Raw genomic sequence first — 26,741 nt, 5'->3', positions numbered from 1 at the left:
AAGTTCCAATGCCCAAGTGGGCAAAGCTGGTGACCATCCAGGCCCAAGGGTTGTAAACCTGGCTGGAAAACCAAAGTGGCAAAAATGAACATCCAGCCAAGTGAAGGAAATAAAGCCATTGACAGTACTAGGCTAGAAGTACTTCTAATAATAACAGGAACCCCAAGCAATGACCGGAAGCAGGAATTCCTGAGACACAGGATCTATTTGTAGAGCCCAAGGAGCAGTTTCTTATGGATATTTGTGAACTAAGGGAGTGGGAATTCCCCAAAGCGACCAAGCTACTGATGTCACTAAAACCCATGGCTAAAGAATTCTGAGCAGACCTGAAAGACCAGCCTTCCTCTCCCAGGCGCTACTGCCCAGTGAGAAGGAGAAAGCCCTTAAAGAGACCGAAGGCATCACACGTAGAAATCCCTGAGCCCCAAAAATCCAGGGCAGGGAAGGCTCCCCAAATCTCAGCCTCCAGTTCCACCTCAGACTGGACTCCAGCCAGCTGCCCCACAGCCAGCCATCGGGGCAGGGGTTGCTCCCGCCATGAGGTTGGAAGGGAGCTAGAAGAGGAGGACCCTACCCCTTTTCAAAGGACTTTCAGCCCTGGGCAAGGCAGGCGCTGTCCTTAGATACTGCCAGTGGAGAGATCTTCAGGAACTGAGAGAAGACAAAGGTCAAGACAAGCATGGCCAAGGAAAAGACACTCCCCTTTACCACACTGGCAGTGAAAGGTGGTCAATGCCGGCCCATCTTTATCACCTATGAAGCTCCCCCAAAACTGGTTTGAAAAATGTGCTTGAAAACCCTCCATTCTGAGCTCATGCTTTTCTGCTTCACTGTCCTTGGCCCTAATTCTGAGTGAAACCAGCTGGACTCCAACCACTGAACTCCGGTCCCCCCACCATGCACTTTCGAGCCCAGTGTCATTTCCCAGTGCCAATGAATCTCGATCCCACCCGGGACCCCAGTAAAATCACTGCTTTGGCCCAAGTCTGTGCTCTCTTGCTCTCTGCTATCTGTCCAAACATCCTGCAGATTGTGCGCTTTGGTAGGTGACCTCCAGGACCAGTGAGTATAACAAATGTCTTTTCAGTCCCCTGTGGCCATACTGACTTTACTAGGCCTCATCCTACATCTATATTCTGAGCACAGAAATTCCAAGGATGATGTCAGCACCTCCATTCACGCTGGTCCTGAGCGATGACAGCGCTGGGTAACAGGCCATCTGCAAACCAGCCTCCTCCACTCACGCGCTCTGCACCCTGGGAAGGTTCCAACTCGAGACAATCTGCTCTCCCAGCAGCAAAGTCATCACGATCCATGAGGACAAATGTGCTTGAGACACATCCAGCTCACACCGACACAGCATCGAAATCACTCCAGATGGAGCAAAGCTGGAGAAGATTTAACTCTATTTGGAGAAGAGCCTTCTGCTAGTGACTCAGTCCAGACTGAGAACCCAAAGCCAAGCACAGCTTTTCCAGGGCACAAACCACGGCTGGAGGAAAGCCCACGCCCACACCTACGGTTAGCCTGATGTAGTAAAAGCGGTCCAACTCGAGCATGCACACTTCCCACAAAACAGAGCCTCCATCCAACATCCCCGGTCGTCGAGACGTGTGCACACTGTGGAACACCTTTAAATATGAGCACACACCTACACAGCCGCACATGGTAAGCTTGTTCTGCGTTACTGTCCTGATTACTGTGTGAACTTACGCAGAGGTGTTAGAAAAATGACAATCTGTCCTCGCCTTAAGCACTATCTGACCACTCAGAAGGCTACCACGTGGGACTGGCTGAGCGGGTGAGCTCCCCAATGGCCCCCGGGACTCCTACTCCGTGGCAGGGTCTTGTGTAATCCCTTTCCTTTGAGTAACTTGCTTATAACCGATACAATAAAGTGGCATGGGTGAGAGGTCGTCTTTATAAGGGGCACTCCCACCTTCCAGCAGACTGGGTCTCACCGGGTTTAATAAATCAAGCTGTCATGTAGGAGAGGCCCAGGCGGCAAGAAACTGGAGACTGGCAGCAGCCAGCAAGAAGCTGAGGTCTCAGCCCAACAGACCTGATGCCTGCTCATCACCAGGAGTATCTGCGTGCTCAGGATGCTCTGGCAGCCTACAGAGAGGTCCTAACGCACAGCGTGCTAACCCGAGTTAGGCGCCTGACACACAGGTAACGCCTATGTCCTGCTTTAAGCTGATATGTTCTGGTGTTGTCATGCAGTAATTGGTAGCTGATTGTTATGATTTAGATCTAAAGTGGCCTCAAAGCCTCATGTGTTTGGAAGGTGACTGAATCATGGGGCCGCTACAGCTGACTTGCTAGGAGTGAGATCTGGCCGGAAGAGGTGGGTCACGCTTCCTGTGTGATCTCTCTCTCTGCTTCCTGTGCCACGGCCTGAGCAGCTTTCCCTCATCCAGCCCTTCCTGCCTTGGAGCCAGCTGATCGTGGACTGAAAACACGGGCCAAAATAAACCTCTCTGCCTGTAAGTGGTGGGTGTTGAGTATTGTGTCCCAGTGACAACAGAAATGACCAAGATGCTAATACACAGGGAAGCAATGGATGGGTTTGGTATACAGTATTTTTATGTTTCTGAGTTCCGGAGATAAGAAGACCAGAGATAAACAGGGCACACTGAAAATGTCAGGAATAAGCAAGAGGGCGGTAACAACCAAGAATGCCAATACCCTGAAACTCTCAGCATGGAAGAACAGCCAACTTCAAGGTCCTACTATGGTCCCAGAAGGTAACCAAAATCTTGTCAGTCAAATAGACACAAGAGGAGGGAAAGACGAAGATTCTAAAAATGATTAAAGCAAGAAGCGCTTTACCTGCATGAACATTCTGAAGAATATTCATCATACCTAAGCTGCAGTTAATTTCAACTATTTTTCTTTAAGTTGAAGAGCTAAGGAATAAATACCCTAAAAGCACCATCTCCGCGACTTGAGCAGCCAATATGAAATTCTGTAGACAAAATTTTTGTTCTCTGCGCCTTCTCATTTCTTACAGCTGGTGGTAGGTTCAATGGCACTAAATAAATTCCACAGGGGTGGAAAAAGCGTCATTTCCGTCGTCAGGCTTGTGTATGCCCTCCTGGCCCCCACACCTACAAAGGTAAGCCGGTGGGGGAGAGAGGAGAAAGAGGCAGAGTAAGAGTGAGACCATGAACAAAAAAGAAAGAAAAGGAGAGAGGGTAAGAGAAACAACGGAGGAAGAAGCCTTCCAAATAGAAAAGGATATTATTGCAACACATACCTTACTCTCTAAAATCTATCTTTAAAACATCGTACAGAATTTATAAAGTCCCTAAACAAGAATACAGGGTTAAGCATTCCCATTTAAATTTGTCAGAGAAAACACAAGTGTGATAAAAACACAGTGAATGTTTAATTTTAAAACTTTATTACAGTAAAAGACGCCTTGCCGTCAACCTCCCTCACAATATATAAATCACTCTTCCTTGCTTCAAACACATCCTATCTTCTTGGCAAAGTGTCTTTTACTGTGATAAGCTGTTTAAAAATATACACATTCATGGTATTCTTCAATTGCCCTTGATATGCGGTTGTTGTACTCCTTAAGTGCAAATTTCATAAAACTAGATCAGCAGTACCTTTGTACAGATATTATACAGTAAGGTTACATAAACTATTAGTGGCACACGCTTATAATCCCAGCACTTGGGAGGCTGAGGCAGAAGGATCACAGTGAGTTCAGAGCCAGTCTGGGCTACAAAATGAGTTCAAGGCCAGCGTGAACTGCATAGCAAAGCCCTGTCTCAAAAAAAAAAAACTTTCTGGAGCCAGGGATATAGCTCAGCGGCACAGCGCCTGCCTAGCAAGTGTGAGATCTTGACTTTGATTCACAGTACCAAAAAAAAGACCTTCTGGTTGTATGTGATTATGCTGAAACACACAAAGTTCTGATAAAACGAGGAGCTGGGGATGACAGAATGGTGAGAAAAGTGCTTGGAATGCACAGAGAGGGGCCTGTTTGGGGGAACAGAACCCCAAGAGACTGGTTCTTGTTCTTTCCTGAACTTGTCTGCATCTGCTGTCATATATCTGACCCTAGGGCTGATGTACGGAGGATACCAGAGTAGATCTCTTCAGAGCAGATCTCAGTAGCATGCCCCCCAACACTCCATTTCACCAGATGTTTGGGAAGAGATGGAAAAAATGAAAAACAGTTGTAGGTGTCAGTCCCTCCAGCTGAGCACTACCTCCAAAGAGCAGAAGACTAAAGCCGGCAGATACCGGGGTGTCTCCTCCAAGGACAACCATCTTGACCCGGGGAAGTCCTCCCAGACCTCCCTTCCTGACTCTAGGGATGTCTTTTTCTCTTTGGGCAATGCCAAGGCTGTCTGAGGCAAAGGGAGGAGGGGAGAGGTCCCCCATCTCTATGGCGCTGTGCATCCCGCAGCCTCCAGGGTCCCCAAGGCTAGCCCGCTGATACTCACCGGAGCACTGGTACCCGCTGCCAGTGTAGCCTGGCAGGCAGGCACAGCTGAACGTGCCATCTCCGTGGTTAACGCAGCGAGCTTGCTCAGCAGGGGCGCAGTTGTGGCTGCCGTCCTCGCAGGGGTTGGGAGGAGGGGCGATCACTGGAAAAAGAAGGCGGAGGTGCGCAAGAGCTCAGCACTGTGAATGAGCGAGCCCTGCCCCTCCCAGCTCCCCCCAGACCACCCACGGCGTGGGGCACATGCACACCTGCTCGCAGGGCCGGAGTCATAATCTCAATTAGCAACGTTCCTAGATGGCTGCTACACGCATAAAGGTTTGCGAAGCACATACAGTTTTGAAGTTAAAGTATTAGGCATGAAAATCAGCCATCCAAACAGACCTTGACTAAAGTGTGTAAGTCTATGGTGCAATTCACACACACACACACACACACACACACACACACACACACAGTGTCCACATCACTGCTACGTTGTCATCACACTGGATTAAAGTGTGTGACTTCTCCATTACAATCTAACTCTACTGGTGGGATGAACTTAGAATTCTAGTTGTTTTGGATCCACTTTTAGGTCCAAAGCATGTTTTAGAATCATGGAAGAGTACCTTACGGATGAGGATCTTTGGATCCTCATGTGAGACAAGACCTCTGAATTACAAATCTAAAATTGAGTACTACACAAGCTCTACCCACAGCTGGACATTCCCTAGAGAGAAACACAGTCTTGCTGGCTGTGAATCTTACCTGAGAATGTCTTCTCACAACTTATCATGAAAAATACCTATTTATGGGAAAACTATTCCAATAAACAGGGCTGAACTGAACCAGAGGCTTGGGTTATTCCACTGTACATGTTTTCAGGAAAATCACAGAGCAGAGCTTCTGGACAGCAGAATTTTAAAAAGCAAGATTGGGCACCATTGTGATCCAAAAACAAAGCAATTTTGGTACTCACAGATGCACGTGTGCTGGTCATCCGCAAACTCATAGCCACTCTGGCATTCGCACCTGTAGCTTCCCGGCAGGTTGATACACACAGAGTTGGGGCCACAGCGATGGTAGCCCGTCGCACATTCATTTACATCTAAGAAGAAATGAGAACAGAAAAGTGCTGTTGAAATCAAGGGTCCCAGAAGAGCAAGGTCCGAAAACGCAGTCTAGCTCAGCTAAGATGCTTCCATGAGACTGATGGCTGACGGACTCAACAGGAGTCAGGATGAAGAATTTCTAAGCAACAGGAATGAATGCAAAATGCAGATAATCAGAAGTAAAAATTCATTTCAAGTGTTTGCAGTGTGAGCCCAAGGAGATCATTTTTGAATGACTATTTGAAGAATTCTTTAAACGTTTAAAAATAATAGATATTCAGAAGAAAAGCACACACTACTAATTTTATAATATGAAGAAATTTCTAGTTGCTTTCTGAGATATAACAGGTGAAGGAAACAAAATGTCTGAAATTTAAAGAAAATCTGAAAACATGCCTTCTAGAAAATCTACTTAATTCAAGTCAAAATTATAAACCTTAAAACATGCAAGAATGGCAAAGCATGTTTTCTTTCTACAGCCTCAGTCCAAAACACCCACCCTGAACCCTCTTTTCAAACCCAACTTGACGATCTTTTCGTTTTCATATAACTGCATTCAGATTAACAGTTGCTAAAAAGTATTAATGAGTGGAGATCACAGAGACATAAACATACGGAAAGATGGAGAGCCATCCACACACATAAACATGGAGACGGCAACGGGAAAACAAGGGGCAGGTGACGGAAGCAGAGCAGGGCTCTTACCCGCACAACTCCGTCCATCTCCCTGGTAGCCGGGTGCACACACACAGGTGTAGTCCGCACCCGTTCCCGGGTGGCACCGTGCTGCCGTATCACATGTGTGGCTCCCATCGTAGCAAGGATTCACTGGAGTAGGCTCTGAGTCCACTGCATGGGCAAAGAGGGAACAAACACAAGCTGGCTGATCTACAGAGAATATACGCAAGGAAGGACGGGCAGAGAAGAGTCCCTGGAACTGACAGCAGGCGCATGTGTGTGTCACGTCACAGGTGGAGACTCTACTAAGTTATTAACATGCAAAGCTAGGCTGGATTATCTGCACCTCAGGTTTAAATTCCAGAATGGTTTCCTTTTGTTTGTCCTGTAGACATTTTCTTGCTTTCACTGGGTTTATATTTAGGGAATAAAAATATCCAACCTCTCCTTTTATTTAAGGGAACTCTTGCTCTATCTGCTGTGATTCTCAAGGTAACTGCGTTCTGGGCTGCCATCCCCATGATGGGGAGTTTCACAGGTAAGGACAGTGAGCCAGAGACATGGGAAAAATTACCCAAAGCCACACAGGAGGTGGTTCAGCATGGACTCAATGTTCAGATTTCTGGCTCTAAATTTGGGATAGTCTCTCACTAAGATTCGCTAATTCTATGGGTATAATACAATTTAAAAATCCTGCTTTCAAGATTTAACTTTGTCATGGATCCATCCATGACAGTGACGCTGTGATGACTGTAAACATCTGAAATCTTCCCTAAAGAACTTTGCTTCTAGATACAACACAATGGATCATGCTCATTGAGCATTTATGTACCTGGCACTGTTCTAAACCCTGAGTACGTGGTGCTCCATTAAATCCTTATTATTATATCTTTACTTTTAATGCATCACCCAGAGGCCAAGTAACCTCAAGTTGTATGGGCAGACGAGGTGGATGGAGCCACACAAAAATACAGACGTCCTCATTCTGTGGCCCATGCTCCCTGCCACTTGGCTACAACCACAACTTTATAAGGTTATCACATCGAAGCCCAGCAAAGACAGCAGTGTTGGAGGGAGCTCCATGCCCAGATGATGAATCTAAACTTTGTTTACTTCAGACTCCTCAGGTGTAAAATAGAAGTAACAAATGTTTGTATCTGCCAGAATTTCCTTTAAAATCCCAACATAATGTATTTGGATGGCGATCCTCACACCAGCAAGTCGACGGGTATCCAGTAACTGCGTTCCTTCTTCCTCCCTCAGTGGGACCATGGTCATCCTCACTGGAGGTTTCAGCTTTGTCTCAGTTCTTACTATTAATGCTAACCTTAGGCTCAAAAGATTTCAAGGCAGATTTATACTCCACATCCTTCTGCTCTGGACAATTCCCTCGCCATTCAGGAAACCAGTTCCACGCACCTGTAGATGCGCTTTGACGCATCCCCTCCTGGATCCTCTGTCCTTCTCATCCCGTCTCTGTCTCCCCACAGGACAGCATATGGGTGAGACCCGCCCAAAGTAGCTCCAGGGCTTGCTGCTGCAGCCTGCCTCATAGACGCTTCCTCCTAGTCCTCAGGACGTCTGCCTATCTCCGCACTGCCCAAATCCCAACTCCTTCGGTTTTCTCTACTAGTCTGCTGTCAAAAAGATGCCTTGACCGAGCCACCCTCACTTTCTGGTAAACTCCCAGCATCCACTTTATAGGAAACATCACCTTATGCTCCTATCTCACCCTACCTCCCTATCACCAATCCCATATCACTGCCTGACAGTGGGGAGGGCTATGGTTTATCCTCAGTGCCATGAACTAGAGTGACAGAATCTTTGCCGAAAGAAAACACCAGCACGCAACTCCAACACTTTTTAAACCTGATGAGCTTATGCCAGCATATGCCAAACCACACAGGCATCCTTGGAAATCTTTTGCTCTGGCCTCTTGGCAGACAGGAAGGAAGCACAGCACTGCGGTGGTAGCTGCTGAGTTAACTTGAGGCTGTAGACCAAGCCCTAGAGGCAGATCCAGCGGGTGTCGGAGCTGGGAGCAGCCGGGTCATGTCCTCACCGAAGACCCGACACAAGACAAGAACCTGATTCTCCCCAGTCACCAGTTCTCCATTTTAGGAGAAGATTCTGTGCAAAATGCCTGGCATACCTTGCCAAAGGGGAAATTAATTTTAAGAACGTTTTAATTTATAAATACAAAGGCTGAGCCTTCTTACTCAGTACCTCGCAACATCAAAATGTCACCGTGGTACATTCCAACGAAGATTAGTGAGCAAGCACGGATGTCAAAAGCTTGCCACCCTGCTAGGCATTAGGACAAAGATAAATTGTAAAGGCACCTCAGAGGTGACTTACCATCTTGGACGAGATACACGATGGTACACGAAGTTGAGGAGAAAATGTCCCTAATTATATGCTAGTGATTTAAATGTACTGGCAGATAGGGTCAGTTATATAATTCACAGAGTCCAATGCAAAATGAAAATGCAGAGCCCATTGTTAAAGAAAAAATTAAGAATTTCACTGGCAGCAGAGCAATGAACCACATACAGAGCCCTTTGCTTCTAAAAATAAAAACATAAGCCGGCCGTGGTGGCGCACGCCTGTAATCCCAGCACTCGGGAGGCTGAGGCAGGAGGATCGTTGTGAGCTCGAGACCAGCCTGGGCTACAAAGTGAGCTCAAGGCCGGCCTGAACTGCATAGCGAGACCTTGTCTCAAAAAGACAAAATTAAATTAAATTAAATTAAAAATAAATACATAGATTTTGTGGTGCTGGGGCCTGAACCAGAGCCTCTGGCATGCTAAGCAACCACTGTATTACTCAACTACATCATCAGACCTCCAAATATTTTCAGAACACAATTCTAAAATCTGTTCGCTGTCCATTCCTTACGGGGGTTACCTGTTCTCCTGTCACAGTGAGAGCAGCAGTACCCTTCCTGAGCCACCTCACGGTTCAGTCTCACTACTCTGACGAGAATGTGGAACCAATTTGCTCATTTAATCAAGAGGGGAAGAGTGGTTTCCTTAAAGGGACAGCCGTTTGGCTTCACTGCACAGCCCTCTGCCTCAGATCTGAGCTCTTCGAAAGGGCCTCTGGACAGGATGGACAGGAAGCGTTCCTGGGTCCTGCTTTAGGACATCACAGCCACGCCCATGGGAAGCCGAGCGCATCGCAGCTGGGGGCTGACTGGTGGTTGGAAGACAGCAGGGGTTCAGGCTCTGATTATTACTCACTGGGAAAGACAATCATTTGCATCTAAACCATGGGAAACCACAGGGCTCCCACATCAGGACGCTCAACCACTAGAACATTTCACCACCCCCAAAAGAAGCCCTGTATATTTTAGCTGTTAATTCATTCTCTTTCTCTTCCCCCTCCGCCCTGGGCAACATTTACCTGCTGTCTCTGTGGGTTGCCTATTCTGGAAATTCTATATAAATGAAATCGCACAATATGCTCTGCGTGCGTGTGTATGTGTACCTGGCTTCTTCCACTTAGCGTGATATTTTCAAAGCTCATCCGTGCTGTAGACTGTACAGTTCTCTTTGTGGTTGCATAACGTTCCATTGTACGGACTCAAGATTATTTTATGTGTGTTCATCAGCTGATGGACATTTAGGATGTTTTTATGAATTCTGTGGGGACATTAAGTTCTCATTTCTCTTAGATCTGTAATGATTCGTATTGCTATCAAATGGTAACTTTGTGTTTAATTTTTTGAGAGATTGGTACTGTTTTTCATAGTAGCTGCACCATCTGACACTCTCACCAGCAGAGAAGGGAGCCTCAATTCTCCACATCCCAATGTTTGGGTATTTTTTAAGCCATCCGCATGATGTAAAGTAGTATCTCACTGTGGTTTTGATTTGCATTTCCCTGACAGCTAATGCTGTTGAACTCGTCATTCATTGGATATTTGAGTATCTCTAGAAAAACGTCTTTTCAGAGCCTTTGTCCATCTTTTAGATTTTTCTTTGATTTGTAACAGTACTTCATATATTGTAGAACAAATCCCTTAGTAAATATAACTTAAGATACTTCCTTCCATTCCATGAGTTGTATTTTCCTTTATTAATGGCCTCTAAAGCTCAATTCTTTTTAATTTGATGGCATCCATCTGTTTTTTATTTTTTTGTGTTTGTTTGTTTGGTACCAGGAATCGAACTCAGGAGCTTGCACTTGCCAGGCAGGCACTTGTGCCACTGAGCTATATCCCCAGTTCCCCCCCTTTTAGAGACAGGGTCTCACTATGCAGTTCAGGCTGGACTTGAGCTCACTTTGTGGCCTGGGCTGGTCTTGAACTTGCAACGACCCTCCTGCCTCAGCCTCCTGAGTCCTGGGATTACAGGCATGTGCCACCACATCAGGCTCTTTTTTTTTGTCGTGATGCTTGTGCTTTTGGTGTCATGGCTAAGAAACCATTGCCAAATTCAAGATCACAAAAACACACCCTTCTGTTTTCTTCTAAAAGTTTTAGCTTTTAAATTTATGACTTTGACTCATCTTGAGCTGATTTTTGTACCAGGAGTGAGGCAGATTATGTTATCAGAGACTAGAGACAATTTCAGTTTTACCCTTTCAGACCCACTCTATCTCACGTTCTGACTGCTTGCTGGCTACCACTTCCGGCACTGTGTGAGACAGCAGCGGCAGGAGCAGACACCCTCGTCCTCTCGCTGATCTTGAAAGCCTCCAATCTTTCACCGTGAAGTATAATGTTACTGTGGGTTTTTCCTATGTGAAAATTCAACTTTATTTTTCCAGGCACTTCTTCCCCCGCCTTGGTTTGGTGAAATTCTTCTCATCCTTTCAGCACCAGCTAAAAACGTCAGTTCCTGGGGGGACATCTTCCCGCACTTCTAAGCTCCCCGGCCTTGTCACAGCAGTAACAAATGTCTGTCCTCATTGCTCCCTGCCCCAGCCTGGCCTCTCCTTGTGCACAAGCGTAGCCTGAGTGGCACATACTATCGGGGGTCGCTACAGACCAGCTTCAGGTACTTGGCTGTGCTTCCTGACCATGGCTGGGGTACTATTCTAGAAGTTCCAGTCCTACCTCCACCTCAGAGACAGGACCCCTGCTTTATTCACCCCTGCACCCAGCACCTTCCACAGAGCCTGGAACTCATTAACACTTGCTAACCTCTGCATTGTCCCAAGGCTCACTTGGAGATCACTTTTTGCACAAGGGGATCGTGTTTTGCACAAGGAGATCACTTTCTGCACAACAATAAAGCTGAGAAACTTTACCTTCCACGGGGCCAATCTGATTGGTCACAGCAAATCGAAGCACTCCTTCATCCTCACTGTACAAGGCAAAGACTCGGTCCACCGACAGCTGCTGGGGCGTGGGGACAGCTTGGTGTCCGGCGTGCCTACACGCCTGGAAAGTGATGTTCTGGTGGACGCGGTACGAGCCGGTTTGGTTGATGGCTCCAAAAGTGAGAGAGTAGTCTCTGGAACTCGTGACAGTCACAGCTGCAACAGACATTTTACAGTCACACTGTTGTAAAATATAAAGGACAGAGGTTTTGATGTGGGGTGGGTCATCCTCACACACTCTTTCATCTAATTCCTAGAGCACGTTCCCTCGGGAACTCCCCGCGTTTCTGTGGGAAACTTGCAAGGGAAGCCCAGGAAACTAAGTGGATGCAAAGCCACAGGGCTGAGGAGGAGGCGCTACCGTTGCTACCATCATGATCTGCCAGGAGTAAGTGTTACTGCGGACATCCCGCCTTGCTCACCCTCACGGCAGCCCCGCAAGCCAGCGCTGTCATCGTGGCACCACCACCCTGGGGGCAGAGACTGAGAGAGGCTGAGACACAGGGCCGGGATGTGGAAAGCTGCTGCTGGAATGCAAATCCCTCTGACTCTGCACCCAGAGCGCTGAACCGCCCATCCGTACACTGCACAGAGCGACGCCTTTCTAGGTCTCACGCTTCAGCGAGCGCGCACGCCTCTGAGAAGGGAGAGGCTTGCTGGGAGTGCAGTGCAGGCAGTCACAAGGCTCTGGGCCATTCTGGGCACGGGCCAGGTTTCCCTGTGTCACCTGTCCAGCTTCCAGCCCTCACACCATGAGCGAAGCCAGGCCCAGAGCGCAGACACGACTCCAGCTGTGCCACACACTGGCTACCGTGACCATGCCGTATTTGACACGCAGGTAACACTTTCCGAAACACATCACATCTTGCACAATTACAAACAGGTAATATGGACAGAAAAGATGCCTTTACTCTCATGCGAAAGATGAAACAAATGCTAAGTGATCTTCCCCCACAGATTTTAAGTGCCAAGTTCAGCATGCGAATTCTATCTCCGGACTCCAAATCTCAGGTAAGTTTTACAATATTGCACATCTTTCTGTGACTTTAAAGCAGGCTGAATCCAGCTGAAACAAAGTTACAGGACAAATTCTAATAAACCAGTATTTTTCTGTGCCCCACAGCAGCCTGGTTAAAAACTGTATATGATTATACCATCTCTACCCATTCCCATAGGCGGGGTTATTGTTGATACTCTTGTTGATACTATAGTATTGTTGATACTATAAATGGTATTTATATAAACATAAATAATAGTATAAATACTATTGGTTAAGGATACTGATGTTCCAGTGTAGAGTAGCCAGCACTCTGCTCACTTACACTATGTATTTCATAAGAATAAAAAGAATACTGATCTCATCTCAGCTGCCAGTGTTCTAGAACATTCCACGTAGCTACTCATTTAATTCTCAGAACTACGGTATCTTGTGAGGTAGGTACTATTCCCATTTTGTAGATGTCACTGGTCACACATACCCGAGTCTGAGTAATGGTAAAGCTCTTTGTACGGAGGGATGTGGGCCATGAAATTTGCTGGAATCGAGGGCACCTGGCCTTGGATGTTGGTCTTCATGATCAGGTAGTTCTCTGGGTCGAGTCCCTCGGCAGTTTGAGTGATCCAAACCCTCTCCTCTCCTGGGTAGAAAGTCACTTCCACATTATGGACAAAGGTAGCACCTGGAGAGGGGGAAAAAAAAAATCAGCACAGAAGTGAAAAGAGGCCTTACTTAAGTAATTACGGCAGCCAGTGGTGGAGTTTGCCTAGTGTAAGAGGCCCTGGAGGGCTGCGGATATAGCTCAGCAGCACAGCGCCTGTCTGGTAAGCCAGAGGTCCTGAGTTCGATTCCCAGTTACCGCTCCCCCCCCCACTGCAAAAAAAGGCCATCCCCTGCACTGCAAAAATGAATAATTTCCTAATTTCCACAGCTAAGGAGATTATTTACATCCTGTCTAAGGAGATTATTTCCTATCCAAACTAAGTGTTACCACCAGCTCCCAACCTGCTTATTCCAGAAGGGTTGTGCCCTGCCTTCCCTCACGCTGCCTCTCTGTGCTGGGCCTTGTATTCTGTGAGTAATAAACTCTCCTGAACATCCTTGACTTTATTAAGGCTGCCAGAACTGGCAAACACAAAAGAGCAAACAAAATCAAAACACACACCAAAAAAAACACAAACCAGGACACCCAATTAAACTTGAGTTACAGATAAACAATGTACGTTTTCATACATGTCCCATGCAATATGGGGGGCAAACTTATACTCTGAAAACATCACTGTTTATTTGAAGTTCAAATTTAAATTGCTGTACTATATTTTATCTACTTTTCACCCAAGGGTTTATTCAAATATTTTGATTAAAGGCAAGATACTTATAAACAGCCATTCAGCTCTAAAGTTGGAGATGGGGAAAGAACTTTTTTTTTCCGAAGCACTTTCTTTTACATGTCGTAAAGAAAACAAGCTCTTTGCAGGTGGGTATGTGAGAGGTCAGAAAGCATCCCCCACGCTCTTGCCATCAAAGGGAGACCCTTGCCAGGGCATCTCCCACGAGCCTGTTGGAGAAGTAGAATCACAGGCCTCCTGGGTCAGAATCTTCCTTCCCATAAGCCGGAAAGGAGATCTGTGTGCAGGTCCAAGTAGAGCAGCACTGACCTCTGCCACTATAGGATGGGGACGGAGGTGTGAGAGGAGGAAAGTCACCCTCTCTGTACAGTAAAATCATCTCCACTGCCTGATAGGTACTTTTTCGTGTGTGTTCCTACTTGATAGATCTGTACTCAAACGCAGCCTGAAACAAGTACGCTTCAACAAATTGGGGTAAGAGGACACAACTGCTAATGGCATCAGCCTATTTCTCAACAGCTGGAAGGACATTTAGAAGCAATCGCTGTCTTTCAAAAACTCTGTTGTGCAAACCCAAACCGCTCCCAATGGACTCTGCACAGAAACTACACATCTGGGCTCCAGAATCAGAAGCCCTCCTTCTCTGTGTAAGAACTCCAGGTGCCACCCCAAGGAACACACCAGGGAAAGCAGGCCATCAGCCCTCCCAGGGCCCTGCTCACCCGTGAGGCTGAAGCCGTTCTTGAAGCCGGGTTTCTCCAAAGCAAACAGCCAGCCAAACAGGCCTCCGATGGGCGTCAGGGGGAGGAGGGCCTGGGCCGCCGGCTGCGGGATGTGGCTGATGGCCGTGTAGGCTCTGCCATCGTTGTCCACGATGTAAGCATGCAGGTCCACGTCACTGAAGTGCACGGGCGTCTGTCCCACACGGAGGTGGCCGCTCACTTTCCCATTGACTCGATGAGGTGCTCCTGGGAGAGAGAAAATCCATCAGCCAAGCTGGGGATAGTGCACAGTAACTAAGTAGGTATGCAATACACAGTTGGTGTGCAAAATAATTCCACTTAAAACTCCCCACACCCACGCTCTACCCAGTCCTTCAAATGATTCCCTAGCCAACCAAGTACCCGCGTATGAAAGAGAGCTGTCTGCAGTCTCTTTTCTTCCACCTTTCCTCTCTCCCCTGTTCTTTTGTCCTAAGGAGCCGAAGGGAACATTTCTGGGTATCCTCAAATTGGAGAATCAGCACAAAACCTATTTATTCCTCCAACATTTATTCAGCACCTGCAAGTTGCTAGGGCTTTAAGTCATGGAGATGTAAGGTCTGCAAGCAGAGCCCGGAGCAGTAGCTGGAATCTAGGAGCAGGAAAAACCCCAGGGCAGCCCCAGGCAATCACCTTCGGGCAGACAGTGCCTCCCGTTTCCGTTAAACCTGGACTGGCAATGGCAGCAGAAGCCGGTGGCGTAGTCCGTGCAGAAGGCATGCAGGGAGCACTGGCCGTGGTGGTGCTCACAGGTTTCCTTGCTGGCGGAGTTATACGTAAAGACTGAAAAATAAAACAAACTTGCATTAGGACCATGGAGCGATTCTGGCCCTGCCGCCAAGCTGCACCGTGGACGCGGCATCTGCTCTGTGACACCAGTCTGGATTGTAGCAAACACTGAGAGTTCTGCAGCTGAAGAGACAGGAATAACATTTGGCCCAGGGGAGTTCACTTGCTTTGTCTTCTGGCAAGAGGCACTGCTTGCTGCTACCATCTGGGTCTCGTCGCAATGCTGCTGAGCTAAAATAAGGCTGCGGCTCTGAGGTCAGAGTGCGGCAAATGAACGGGACCCAGTAATAAGGACACACTGGGGTTCCCTGCAGGAAACTGCCGTTTCTGTGGGTCAAAAATACCGGCCATTATGCACGGTCTAATATAACACCTGCTGAGAAGACAGAGGAGAAGGGCTGATGATTGTAGTCTAACGGTTGTTTCCTCTCTTAGGTAAGCCTGAACTTGAAAAGGTAACCTGTAGCATCCCTACCGAGAGGTCTGGTTTCAGAGAAAGAAGAGCCTTTAGGAAGGTACACACACCCACATGACAGGCTGGGGAGAAGGCGGCGGAGGAGGGGAAAGGAATGGGGAATGGAGCTGTTAACATCCTCTCGGCCCTTGCAGGGTTTGCTGGGCTGGGAAGGGCAGGATGTCCGGGTAACAGCAGAAGGCTTGGGCTATAGTCACTTTCCTAGAAGGTATGGTGCTTTGAGTAAGCTTGATGCGCCAAGCACTGTGGCTGCCATCTCTGACCATTAAAGAAAAAGAAAAAAGAATGCTGTTTGTACTCCAGAGAAACGGGGCAGTTGCAGCACAAGCCACTGTCCATCAAGGGTATGGCCAAGGCAATGGGGTGTGGATGGGAGGTCACCGATGGGCCCAAGGGTGCTGCTTCCCGGGACCCTAAGGAGTGTGCCAATCCCAAACATGGCCACCAGGAGGCAGACTGGCTGTGCACGCCTCTGCCTGTGTCCTAAGGAAGAGTCCGGAGCACACAGAAAAAGAAAGAAGGCAAGGAAGTCCAGGCCCACACACTGGTGCTGCTGGGGAGTGCCAGACCCCGAGGATGAAGGTCACCCTACTCACGGGGCACAGTTGTGATCCAGGTCGAGGCCTAAAAAAGGAGAAAACAGGAGAAGAAAGAAGAAATCAAATATTAATACCGAACATTTCAGGCAAGAACAGAAAACAAACCAATGGAAGAGGCAGCACCATATACACAACAAGGTAGTCAGTATAAGGAGTTGGATCGGCAACTAAAGTTAACATTTAAACAGGGCCTGATATACAGCAGATACGCTTCCATTAACTGTAACTCAGTCTGCACAAGAGCCCCCTCAGGCATTGTTTTTATTCCCTATTTCACAGATAAAGAAACTGAGGCAAAGTGGAGGTAAGGGACACACCCCACGGAAGTCACACAGCGAGTGACAAAGGTGAATCCGAATCCAGGAAGTATGTCTCCAGAATCTTAATCGCTGCTCTTTTGTAATCTCCAGCGGGACCCAGTCACACATAACATGAGCACGAGGTTAAGGAGATTAGAGGTTTGGACAAAGTCCGCCTTGGTTCCAACAAGAAAGTTTTGAGCGAGGTTTTATAAATCAGTCTTCAAGGTAGGGAAGAGCAGAGACTGTGGGGATGAATAACACAGCGCACTGGGAAAAGCACGTGTGAGAAGCAGTGATGGGATGTCAGTCCACAAGCGCTCCCTGCAGCTCCTCGGAAGCCAGCAAACTGGTTTGAGCGGGTCAAACAGATGACCCTGATTGAAGCGGAAAATGTGACTCGGGACATAGTAAAAATGAAGCTTGTGACCCAAGACTTGGTTTTATAAGGCTTTGAGAGCTTGGCTGACAACTCCAGTTTGATAAAAATAGAAATTTAGACCAAATTCAACCTTTTTTAAAATAGGGAAGTAAAACCGGGTGTGGTGGCGCATGCCTGTAATCCCAGCACTCAGGAAGCTGAGGCAGGAGGATCATTGCAAGTTTGAGACCAGCCTGGGCTACAAAGTGAGCTCAAGCTCAGCCTGGACTGCATAGCAAGACCATGCTTCAAAAAGACAAAATAATAATAATAATAATAATAATAAAATAAAGTAGGAAAGTGCAAGCATAACTTTTTAAACAGGAAAGTGACAAAACTCACAGCCGAAAAGGGCAGAATGGAGCATGGTAAAAGTATTGCAGAGGTCGCTGTAGAGAAACTGTATCGCTGTCTATCATTGGTTTGAAAGAGAGGGAAGCTGCGTGGTGAGAATGACTGGAACTTGGGTCCGTCAAAGCCCCAGTCCTCTCCAGCTCAGACTATCGCAACCAAGTACAAACCATCGTCTCCCAGCAGGCTCCCAGGTAAGTGGACAGGAGAGATGAGGGACTACAGCAGGTGCCCAGCGCAGTGCCGCTACCTTCCAGTGGCTCTGCGGGCACCAGACAGGCAGTGCCCAGGCTCCCTCACCTCTAAATCAGAAGGACCCGCCTCACATCAGCATTACCAAACATCACGTTTTCTTACCATTCTTCTGAGTGCTAAGGCAAAAAGGCAATCTGATGTAGGTCTAAAGGGTAGTCATTTTCAGGCCATTCAGGTAAAAGTAAAACCAAATTCTACACACTGTTCCGTCTGCAAATTAAAGAAACAATAGATTGGTGTTGGGTTCCCTGAATTTCTGTTCTTTGGGCAGTCTTGTTCTTTGGTCCATTTCCTACTCTAAGACTGGATTATGAAACAGGGAGAGGTGGGTGGAGGAGACTTAGATCCTCAGAGTTCGGTTAATTTAACCAAAAAACAAGTACATCCACGCTTTTACACAGATAAAAAGAGGCACAGCAACACCCGCCACTAGCAAAGGGGGTCAAGTGCACTAGAAACCACAGCATATTTTTCTATACAATGAAGAAAATGGTGAACTCAGTGTGGAGTGTATACCCGCAGTCCCACCCACTTGGGAAGCTGGGGCAGGAGGGTCACAAGTTTAAGGCAAGCCTGGGTAACTTAAAAAGAGCCTGTTTCAAAATAAAAACTAAGGTTTGGGGATGCAGCCCAGTGGTACGGCATCCCTGGGTTCAATCTGCGGTACCACAAAAAATAACAGTCATGTTCCCACAAAAAAACCAATGGCGGACTCCAAAGTCTAATTATGATGAGTTAATTAGTTATTGGTAAGCTAACCTGAGAACCTTTTCAAACACCTTTTTTATGGAAACTTGTTTTTTAGGGTGGAACTTGCTAAGCCAAGCACACACTCACCCTCCCAGACCCCTAGCAGCCACAAAAGAGACAGGAGGCAGTTAACACCCTTTGTCCGTGCCCGCCTGACATGTGGGTGCACACATAAATGTGCACATTTAAGACAGCAGCTTGTCAGGAGAAAGCTACATGTCTCTTGCAACTTTATTTATTCACTCAATGATTGGGCAGTATTTATTGTGTATTCCTTTAACACCTAGCCCTGGTCTAAAAATCAGTGATTGAAGAGGCCGGGGATATAGCTCAGCAGCATAAGCACCTGCCTGTCAAGCATAAGGTCCTGAGTTCAAGTCCCGGTACCCCTCACCAAAAAAAGGAAAACAACCTAAAAATCAGTGATGAAGCTGGGATCATGAGAGACAAAAATTCCTGCTCTGAAGGTTACATTCTCCTAGCAGCAGCCAATAAACAAGCGCAGTATTTAGTAGGTGGATGTGTTAAGGACTAAGCAGAGCAGTAGGGTGTGGGCTGGGTGATGCCTTTGCTCTGCTTCTCAATGCACGGGCCACGGGAGAAGGCGATCTTCAGGCAGAGGTCTGGGGGAAGTGAGGGAGGGAGCCTCGTGGATGAGTTAGGCAGGGCGCTCTCCATGTTGGGCAGGACAGCAGAGAGGCAGCTGGGCCACTCACACAGGGGCTCGGGAAGGATTTGGGCTTCAGACAGGGAGAGATGGGAAGCTGCTCAAGAGTGACAGGATGTGACTTACAGTACACTGGGACTGAGCTGGCATTGGCAGTAAGAAGTGCTGCCTGAGAGCCTGAGAAGGTACCAGATCTGGGATGTTCGGCAGGTGGAACCAACAGGGTTTGCAGATGGTCCTGACGTGGGGTGTGAGTAAACAGGGGAGTCCGGCATAACACTCACATCTTGGCGTGAGGGAACCAGAGCGTGGAGCTGTACTTACTGTAGAGGGGCTCGTTTGAGGGGGATCAGAAGCAGCAGGAACGTTCACCCCAGCCTAGATGGCAACTTGGACCCCTGGCTTAGCACCTTTGGCACCTTTCCACCCTTCACAGGGAGAGCTGCGTTTCTCTCTGTGGTTTCTGAGGACCACCGCATTAAGATCACCTGAAATGCAAACTCTGAGGCCCACTAATTCCAGCTCTCTGGGTGGGTCCCAAAAATCTGCACTTTAGCTCCCCCAAGTAGACCTACTGCTAGCGGATGTTAATACCAGGATAGTCACGAGCCTCCCATCTTGGAGCTAAGAACTGCTCACTCATGTCGGTAATGCGCTGAAGCTGACTAACCAACAGCTCCCGGGCTGGGTAGCTGTCCAGGGCTGCTCTTTCGTTCATTCATGGCCATTGACCTGAAAAGCGGAGCTCAGTGCTGATGGCCCAGTTGTGCTTCGATCCTCAAGAATGTGACAGGAAGATGCCTTAGCGGAAGTATTCAGAAAGACAGCAGCAGGTCCCTGCTTGATGAAAGGGGAGACCTGGAACTCGACATAGGACCCCCACCCATGCTTATCTACCCAGAGCAAGAAAAGCGAGCCTTCTGCCCATTGTGACTTTTCAGATTTCTGTGGGCATTTTCCTTAGACTCAAAGATGCTGGAGGAATCAAGGTCTGGATCTCTGTGGATGAGATAAGCGTATCCAAACACAGAGCACTGCTTTTTTTTCTCGGCAGCCACTGGTGTGCCTCTTCACCTCACTGACTGACTGTATGTCCACACCGGCTTCCTCTTGTGATAAGGAGATACTGTCTCCATTCTATGATGAGAAAACTGAAGTCCACAGAGAGTGAATTGGCTTCTGGGGCTAAGTCCCGGCTCTTTCCACTATGCCAGCAGTACTCAGGTTCAGGGACCATCACTGTCCCCAGGGGACCTGGCTTTAACACACCAATTCTGGTCCAGAAGGTAGAGGAGGAAGAGAAAAACAGTGTTTCCTGCCAGGGGCCAGTCAGCTTGGTGGAGGGTAATCAAGTACGCCTCCGGAAACATGATTTTTGTTCTACTCTCCTCTCTTGACTGCACAGCCCAGGGGACTCCTGTCATGGAGACTCAAAATGACCCCGATTGAGTCAGCTGGCACCTCGGCGCACAGCGGGAGGGCAGAGGCTGCTGGGCACGCGCTCGATTTGTCACAGATCCCTCCACTGACGTCTGAGAGCTGCTAAAGGAATCTTAACGCGAGGGTTTTTTTTTAAAATCTCTCTTTTTTCCATTTAATGCTTTTTTTAAAGATACACTTTTCTCGTGTCCTTTAATAGAAAGAGAAATAAGAGAAAAGCAAAGGCACTGCCAAAGTACTTGAGACTTGTCCTAATTGGGAATTTTTAACAAAAATAGAAAACTTTCCTCTGCACTTGTTCTGACCCACCCTTCAATCCTCATCTTTCCAGAAACACTTCAGCACTGGTTCTCTGTCCTTGGCCTGCTGGCTACTCACCGAGGGCTCTGGCCTACCCCGGAGCCAAGAAGGGTCCACAGTGTGGCCCGAGCTCCCCATCACAGGGGGACAGAAGTCTTCACGTTCAGGCTGCCCCGTGGTGGCTACAGTGACTTTTACTTCTGACAACTTTTGTGACTACATCAAGACAAAGAACCAACAGTTTCACTGCGGGGAAGAATTTTTTTTTTCTAAGTGTTCCTACCAACCAAAATGATAGACTATATAGAAAACCACATCTCACTTCATGATCCAGAGCAGTAGTATGATCTTCCCTCCAGTTTCCATGGTGGTTTGCTTTTAGAGTGTGAGGTATGGTTTTTAAAATACAGTAAATGTTTATTTTATTTAATTTAGATATTACAGTAAAAGACCTATTGCTATTGATCCCCTCAGATACTCTCTCTCATTTTCAGCAGACTTATCCCATCATTCTTGCCACTTTCTGAAGCAGTTCTGGCAGTCCTCTTTCATCAGTGTCTTTCGTTGTGCTGTTGTAGCTGCTTCCATGTCCTGAATCAACTCAAAATGTTTCCCTTTCATGCTCATTTTGACTTTAGGGAAAAACCGTAAGTCACAAGGTGCTGGATCCGATGACGAAGGCGAGGACACACCGTAATGTTTTTCCAAGTCTGACCCTTCTGTGGGATGGCACTCCACAGCAGCATTCACTATACTTTTGATCATACTTTATGAAGACACTCATAAGAGAGGACTTCCAGAAAGTGGCATGAATGGTGGAATAAGTGTGTTTGAATCAAGGTGGCGTATTCTGAGGGCAATTAATGATGATGTGTCTTTTACGGTAATAAAATTTTTAAACTTACACATTCAGTGTATATGCTGTTCACGCCCCATATCCACGGTACCTAGTGATGCTGGTGGCAAACAGTGATGAGGCCCTGGGGTGGCTGCTGACATCCTCTGTCAAGCACTACCCCCGTGCCGTGTCTTCATGGGGATGGGACCCCCATCGGCATCCTCGGCAATCTAGAGGTGTCCCCAGGCTGGGGCTTTCCTGCCTGGAGGACAGCACTGGACACAGAGCCTGCTGGAGCTCATCCTAGGGTGGAGAGCCAGGAAGCACACTTTCCCAAAGCCCTCTCAAGGCCAGAAGTGGAGGGGACCCGGGGCTGTGGAAATCCCCACTCATATGCTGGGCTCTCCTAGCCCAACTGCTATCCCAGTACAAAGACGAGGACGGCCTACGGGGCGTGAACACCTGAGGTCTCTGAAAGCCAGGTGCCCCTCTCCCTTCCTAGCTCTTCACACAGACCCAGATTCAATTCAGCTTCGTGGTAGCAGCACCCCAGGAGGCTTAGGAGCATCTAAGACCCAAGTAAGCCAACTCTATTCTTTGCTACTCACAGTACAACTGCAACAACTCCTGGGGCCCGGCCTGCTCAGCCCTCCCTGGCGACTCCTCTCACACCCACCCTCTCTCTTCCTTCTAATTTTCCCTCCTCATCCACCCCTGTTCTTCACTCTTGTCACTCCTCTGTCCAGAACGTTTTCACACTTCCCTCCCTCAGAATACTCCTGACTCCAAGCCCTGACTAACGCCCTCTTCCTTCACCCCGCCTCCCTCACCAGAGCCTCCCGCCTGCAACAATATGGCTGACCCTGCCCCTCAGGCCCTCCCTTTCATGATCAGGCCCTGGGGAGCCTTACAGCTTCCCTCATTCTCTTCCTGGCTTTGCTGCAGTCTTGCTCTGTCTCTTACAAGGCAAGTGGCTTCCACCCACTGCACGGCTGGTTTAGTGCTGTATGAACAGTCAACAAAGCAACTAATATACTTGGGGCCAGAACCGGGGCACGACTGGGACATTCTTCCCTGGTACAGACATAACCTCAAGAGAATCCAGACTTCTGGATTTTAAAGAAAATTGTGTCAAAGGAAGATCTAAGGAGAAAAAAATTAAGATAAAAAAGGGAAGATACTTTCTGGGCCTTTCAATCTTAATTTCTTGGGCTAGCAAGCTGACTACTTAAACCCAATATTAATTCTCGTAACTACTGAAAGAGGTCTGCACTGTCTCCATTTCAGAGCTGAGGGAGACAAAGGTCAAACAGAACACACGCCCTGCCTGAAACCAAGAAGCACAGATGGAATCTAGCTGAAGCCCCAAACCTGGGCACTTTCTGCTCCAGCAGTAGGACTGGCCGAGCGCATGCCACGCGGCTGGTGTCGGTGGGCCACGTTCTATGGGTCTCTACCACACACCCCGCCTGCTTCCCAATGAGCCCACCTTTGTCTTATGCACCTATATAGGGCTCCACTGCTTCATTTGAGAGGGGAAAAAAATCCCACACACAATTCACTGCCAAAAGAGAAGGTATTTATACCAGTTATCTGTTTCTATACTTCACACATTGTCCTAAATCCCTTTTAAAAAAATCTCTGCGGTGGGGCTGGGGATTTAGCTCAGCGGCAAAGCGCCTGCCTGGCAAGCACAAGGTCATGAGTTCGGTTCCCGGTACCGGAGAAAAACCAAAACCAAAAAAAAAAATCTCTGCGGTTTTTTTTCAGTCCAAGACTTTAAAACTTCTAATTAGCCTTTCCCCTAAATGTCGCAGCGCATTACTCCCCTTTTTCACACGCATCTGGCCATTTCCAAGATGCCAGTAGACCACGTTCATATCCGGGGGTTGGTAAGTATGAACCACAGTTCATGCACCACAGGGGTTATGGCTGCCACCCTGGGTGCTCAGTGGCCAATGTCACTCCCAGTGCTGCTCGCACACTGTTACTACACTGTTACTACACAGACCCCCGCCTCTCACCGCTCAGAGCAGTGTGGACAGCCCCTTCCGAACGTTCACACCCCACTCCGTGGGTCTGCTTCTTCATATTCCCAAGATCTTCCCAGGACAGGGAACCACAAGCCACAAACGAAAGGCCGCTGAGGAACGTGCCTTTATCTCCAAACCCTTGTGTGGAAACCTTTGTTCCTTGACTTTAGCATCTCTTCAGAGAGAGAGAACACAGGGTGGAAATTCCGGAGACTGTTAGGGGGATGGAAAGGCTCTGAAGACCTCCCATAAAACTCACATCTTCAACTTTACGAAAATGTGGCTCCTTGGACACCAGTAAAGACAAAATTTTTGAATAAGCTCGTTCTTCACTCTCTGCCTGTCTCCATCCTTTCGCGTTGTTTTACATCGTCCACGTTAGAGCGGCCACCGATCTCTAAGAACCGACTACTGCAGACACTAAGAACCTCACATACATTATCTCATTTAATTCTCCCTATAAATGCGTGAGAAATCGGAGGCCTGGGGCTTGCAGGAACTCCCTCAAGGCAGCCAAGGTTAAAATTTAAATCTGACGCTAACGCTTTCTCTCCAGTCACTACACAGCATCCCCTTGGTCACACATTATTTTCTTCCCCCCTGAAATAAGTACCTCTCTGAGCAAAATCCTGCAGACCATGCCGCAGAGACACCCAGGAGGCCCTCTTTGCTAGGGCAGCACGCTTTGTCGCAAAGACGGAAAGCAGAAAAGGTGAAAACACAGCGGAGGTTCCGCAGCCAGCTTTAGCCTCTGGCCTCTTCCTGGCAGAGGTCTGCCCACCCGTGACAGGCGTTGGGGTCAGCTTCCCACCCGCATCCTTACATCCCAGACCAGGGAGAGAGCGCTGACACGCGAGTGTGCACACGGGGCAGAAGGCCGGGCACGGGCCTGGGCCTGGGCCTGGGTCTGGGCTGACCAAGCCCTGCCTCCCCTTCACACCCCTCCTCGCCTCCCCTCCAGCTGCTCAGTGACTCACTACAGCACAAGGCTCAGGGGAGGTGAATGCCACAGCTGCATGGCCTCGAACCAGAACGGACAACAGACGTGCGTGGGCGTCACTTCTTTCCCCAAGGGCTCCCGTGGTCCACACACACAGGGCAGTGAATCTCCCGGCCAGAGGAGCTCGGGGCTGTGCCATCGGGGATACCAAGGTGGGTCTCTCCTCCGTGCTGCGCATCTCCGTTTCTCAAAACAAAAGCACCAAGCCTCAGAACACTTCACCTCCGCTGCGCTCCCAAACTGAAATTCTTCTTTACACTGGAGAGCAGAGCTGGCCAAGCCGCCCAGCACTTCCCCACTCACTTCCTGAGGCCTATTTTTTAAAACGCGTTATTAATGATCAAGAGACGCCAACCAGAATCTGCCGGCCTGCCAGGATTTATTCAGCAAAGGAAATTTATCTCCTGAAGCACTGGGAGGAAAAATCAGTTCCAATCTTCTTGCTAAACTTTTCACCTTGAGAGAAAAATCATAACTCTACACAAAACCAACTTTTCATTTTCTTTCTTTCTTTCTTTTTTTTTGCAGCACTGGGGATTGAACCCAGGACCTTTGCACTGAGCTACTTATATCCCTACTCCATTTGTATTTTGAGACAGGGTCTCACTCAGTTGCTACACTGCCCAGGCTGGGCTCAAATTTGTGATCCTCCTGTCTCAGCCTCCCAGAGTGCTGGGATCACAGGCGTGCACCACCACACCCAGCCAAAACTAACATTTTAAAAACGAAATGTCGCCACCAGCGCTTCTGATGCACTCACCCTCAGTGTTGGAACTGATCTCATCCTCCACTCCGACCACGGGCCTCTCTCCACCCACCAAGGAAGGGTGGCCAGGCCCAGAGTAATCAGGAAGAACTTCTCCCTGGGGGTAGGCCGCAGAAAGATCGGGTCCTGAAGGCAGGGGCCTGCCCTCTGAGTAGGGCTGGACGATTCTGTCTCCAGGCTGGCGCGCGGGGCCCTCCTGGGAAGGAGCCAGGGAATCTCCGTCGACCTCTAAGAGAGCTGGACTTCCGGTCCCTGCCTGATCCAAAGGCTGCACGTGGCCTTTTAAACCCGGGGTCTCCACGTCTCCCAGGGGTGCCGCCTCTTTCCTCTGAGGGTCCGAGTGGGCAGACTGTGGTTCAGGGCCAGATGGCCAGTCACTAGGTGCTGGATGTGGCACAGGGGAGGAAGGGTCCAGGTCTGGAAAAGAGAGACCACCTCCCAGCGGGCCCGCGTCGGCTCTCGACTGGAAGGACACGTCCAGCCGGCTGTGACCGTCCCACGTCTCCCCTGGTTCACTCGGGGGATATTCAACCTCCTCTTCATTCTCGTCATAATAATCCAGATCGTCCTCGGTGTAGTCGCCTTCCAGGGCTGTGCCAGGGGTGACGGGCTGTTCCCGGGGAGCCCAAGGGCGGGCTGTGGGAAGATGCGCTCCAGTTGTGGCCGGCTGGAAGTTGTCCAGTGGGGAGCTGCTCCCGATATGAAAGGCCCACACTCCGGGGATCCCCATGTTGCTTAGTCTAAACAAAAAGGAAACAGTTCATACTAACAAAAATATCCACTCCCTCTCCTTCCCGCAAAGTGAGCACTTTAGCTTACCACTGAAAGACTACTAAGATCAGATCAAGCAGTTTCCTGGGTATAAAACACCATAAAAGCAGACTGTGTGGTAACTGAAAGGATACTAGAATTTGGATGTAAAATACCTTTTAGTCCGTGTTATGTTTAGAATGTCATGCCATCAAGTTATAAATCTGCTCTACAGTCCAGAGATAAAAGTTTTTATCTAAAAATCTATTTGAAGACAAACAGTATGGAAATATTTTATCCCCCTTCTCAACTGTCTGACAACTGGTAACACACTCAAGA

General features: G+C 48.3%; 1 protein-coding gene across 1 annotated transcript in view; it reads right to left on the bottom strand.

Annotated features, from left to right (window-relative positions):
- Positions 1-26,741, bottom strand: part of Nid2 (nidogen 2 (osteonidogen)) — a 58,587-nt gene that overhangs the window by 16,583 nt on the left and 15,263 nt on the right. Inside the window, exons 5-12 of the mRNA XM_005377155.2 lie at positions 25,647-26,392; positions 15,303-15,452; positions 14,631-14,876; positions 13,041-13,241; positions 11,491-11,718; positions 6,262-6,405; positions 5,424-5,552; positions 4,464-4,607 (exon numbers count right to left, since the gene is read on the bottom strand). Of these exons, the coding sequence (XP_005377212.1) occupies positions 4,464-4,607; positions 5,424-5,552; positions 6,262-6,405; positions 11,491-11,718; positions 13,041-13,241; positions 14,631-14,876; positions 15,303-15,452; positions 25,647-26,392 (1,988 nt within the window). The remainder of the gene's footprint in view (positions 1-4,463; positions 4,608-5,423; positions 5,553-6,261; positions 6,406-11,490; positions 11,719-13,040; positions 13,242-14,630; positions 14,877-15,302; positions 15,453-25,646; positions 26,393-26,741) is intronic.

The sequence above is a fragment of the Chinchilla lanigera genome, unplaced genomic scaffold (genome assembly GCF_000276665.1).
Source record: "Chinchilla lanigera isolate Chin_1 unplaced genomic scaffold, ChiLan1.0 scaffold00008, whole genome shotgun sequence".
In the NCBI taxonomy this organism is placed as follows: Eukaryota; Metazoa; Chordata; class Mammalia; order Rodentia; family Chinchillidae; genus Chinchilla; species Chinchilla lanigera.
Note: the sequence above shows the minus strand (reverse complement) of the source record. Positions and strands in the feature narration are given on the sequence as shown.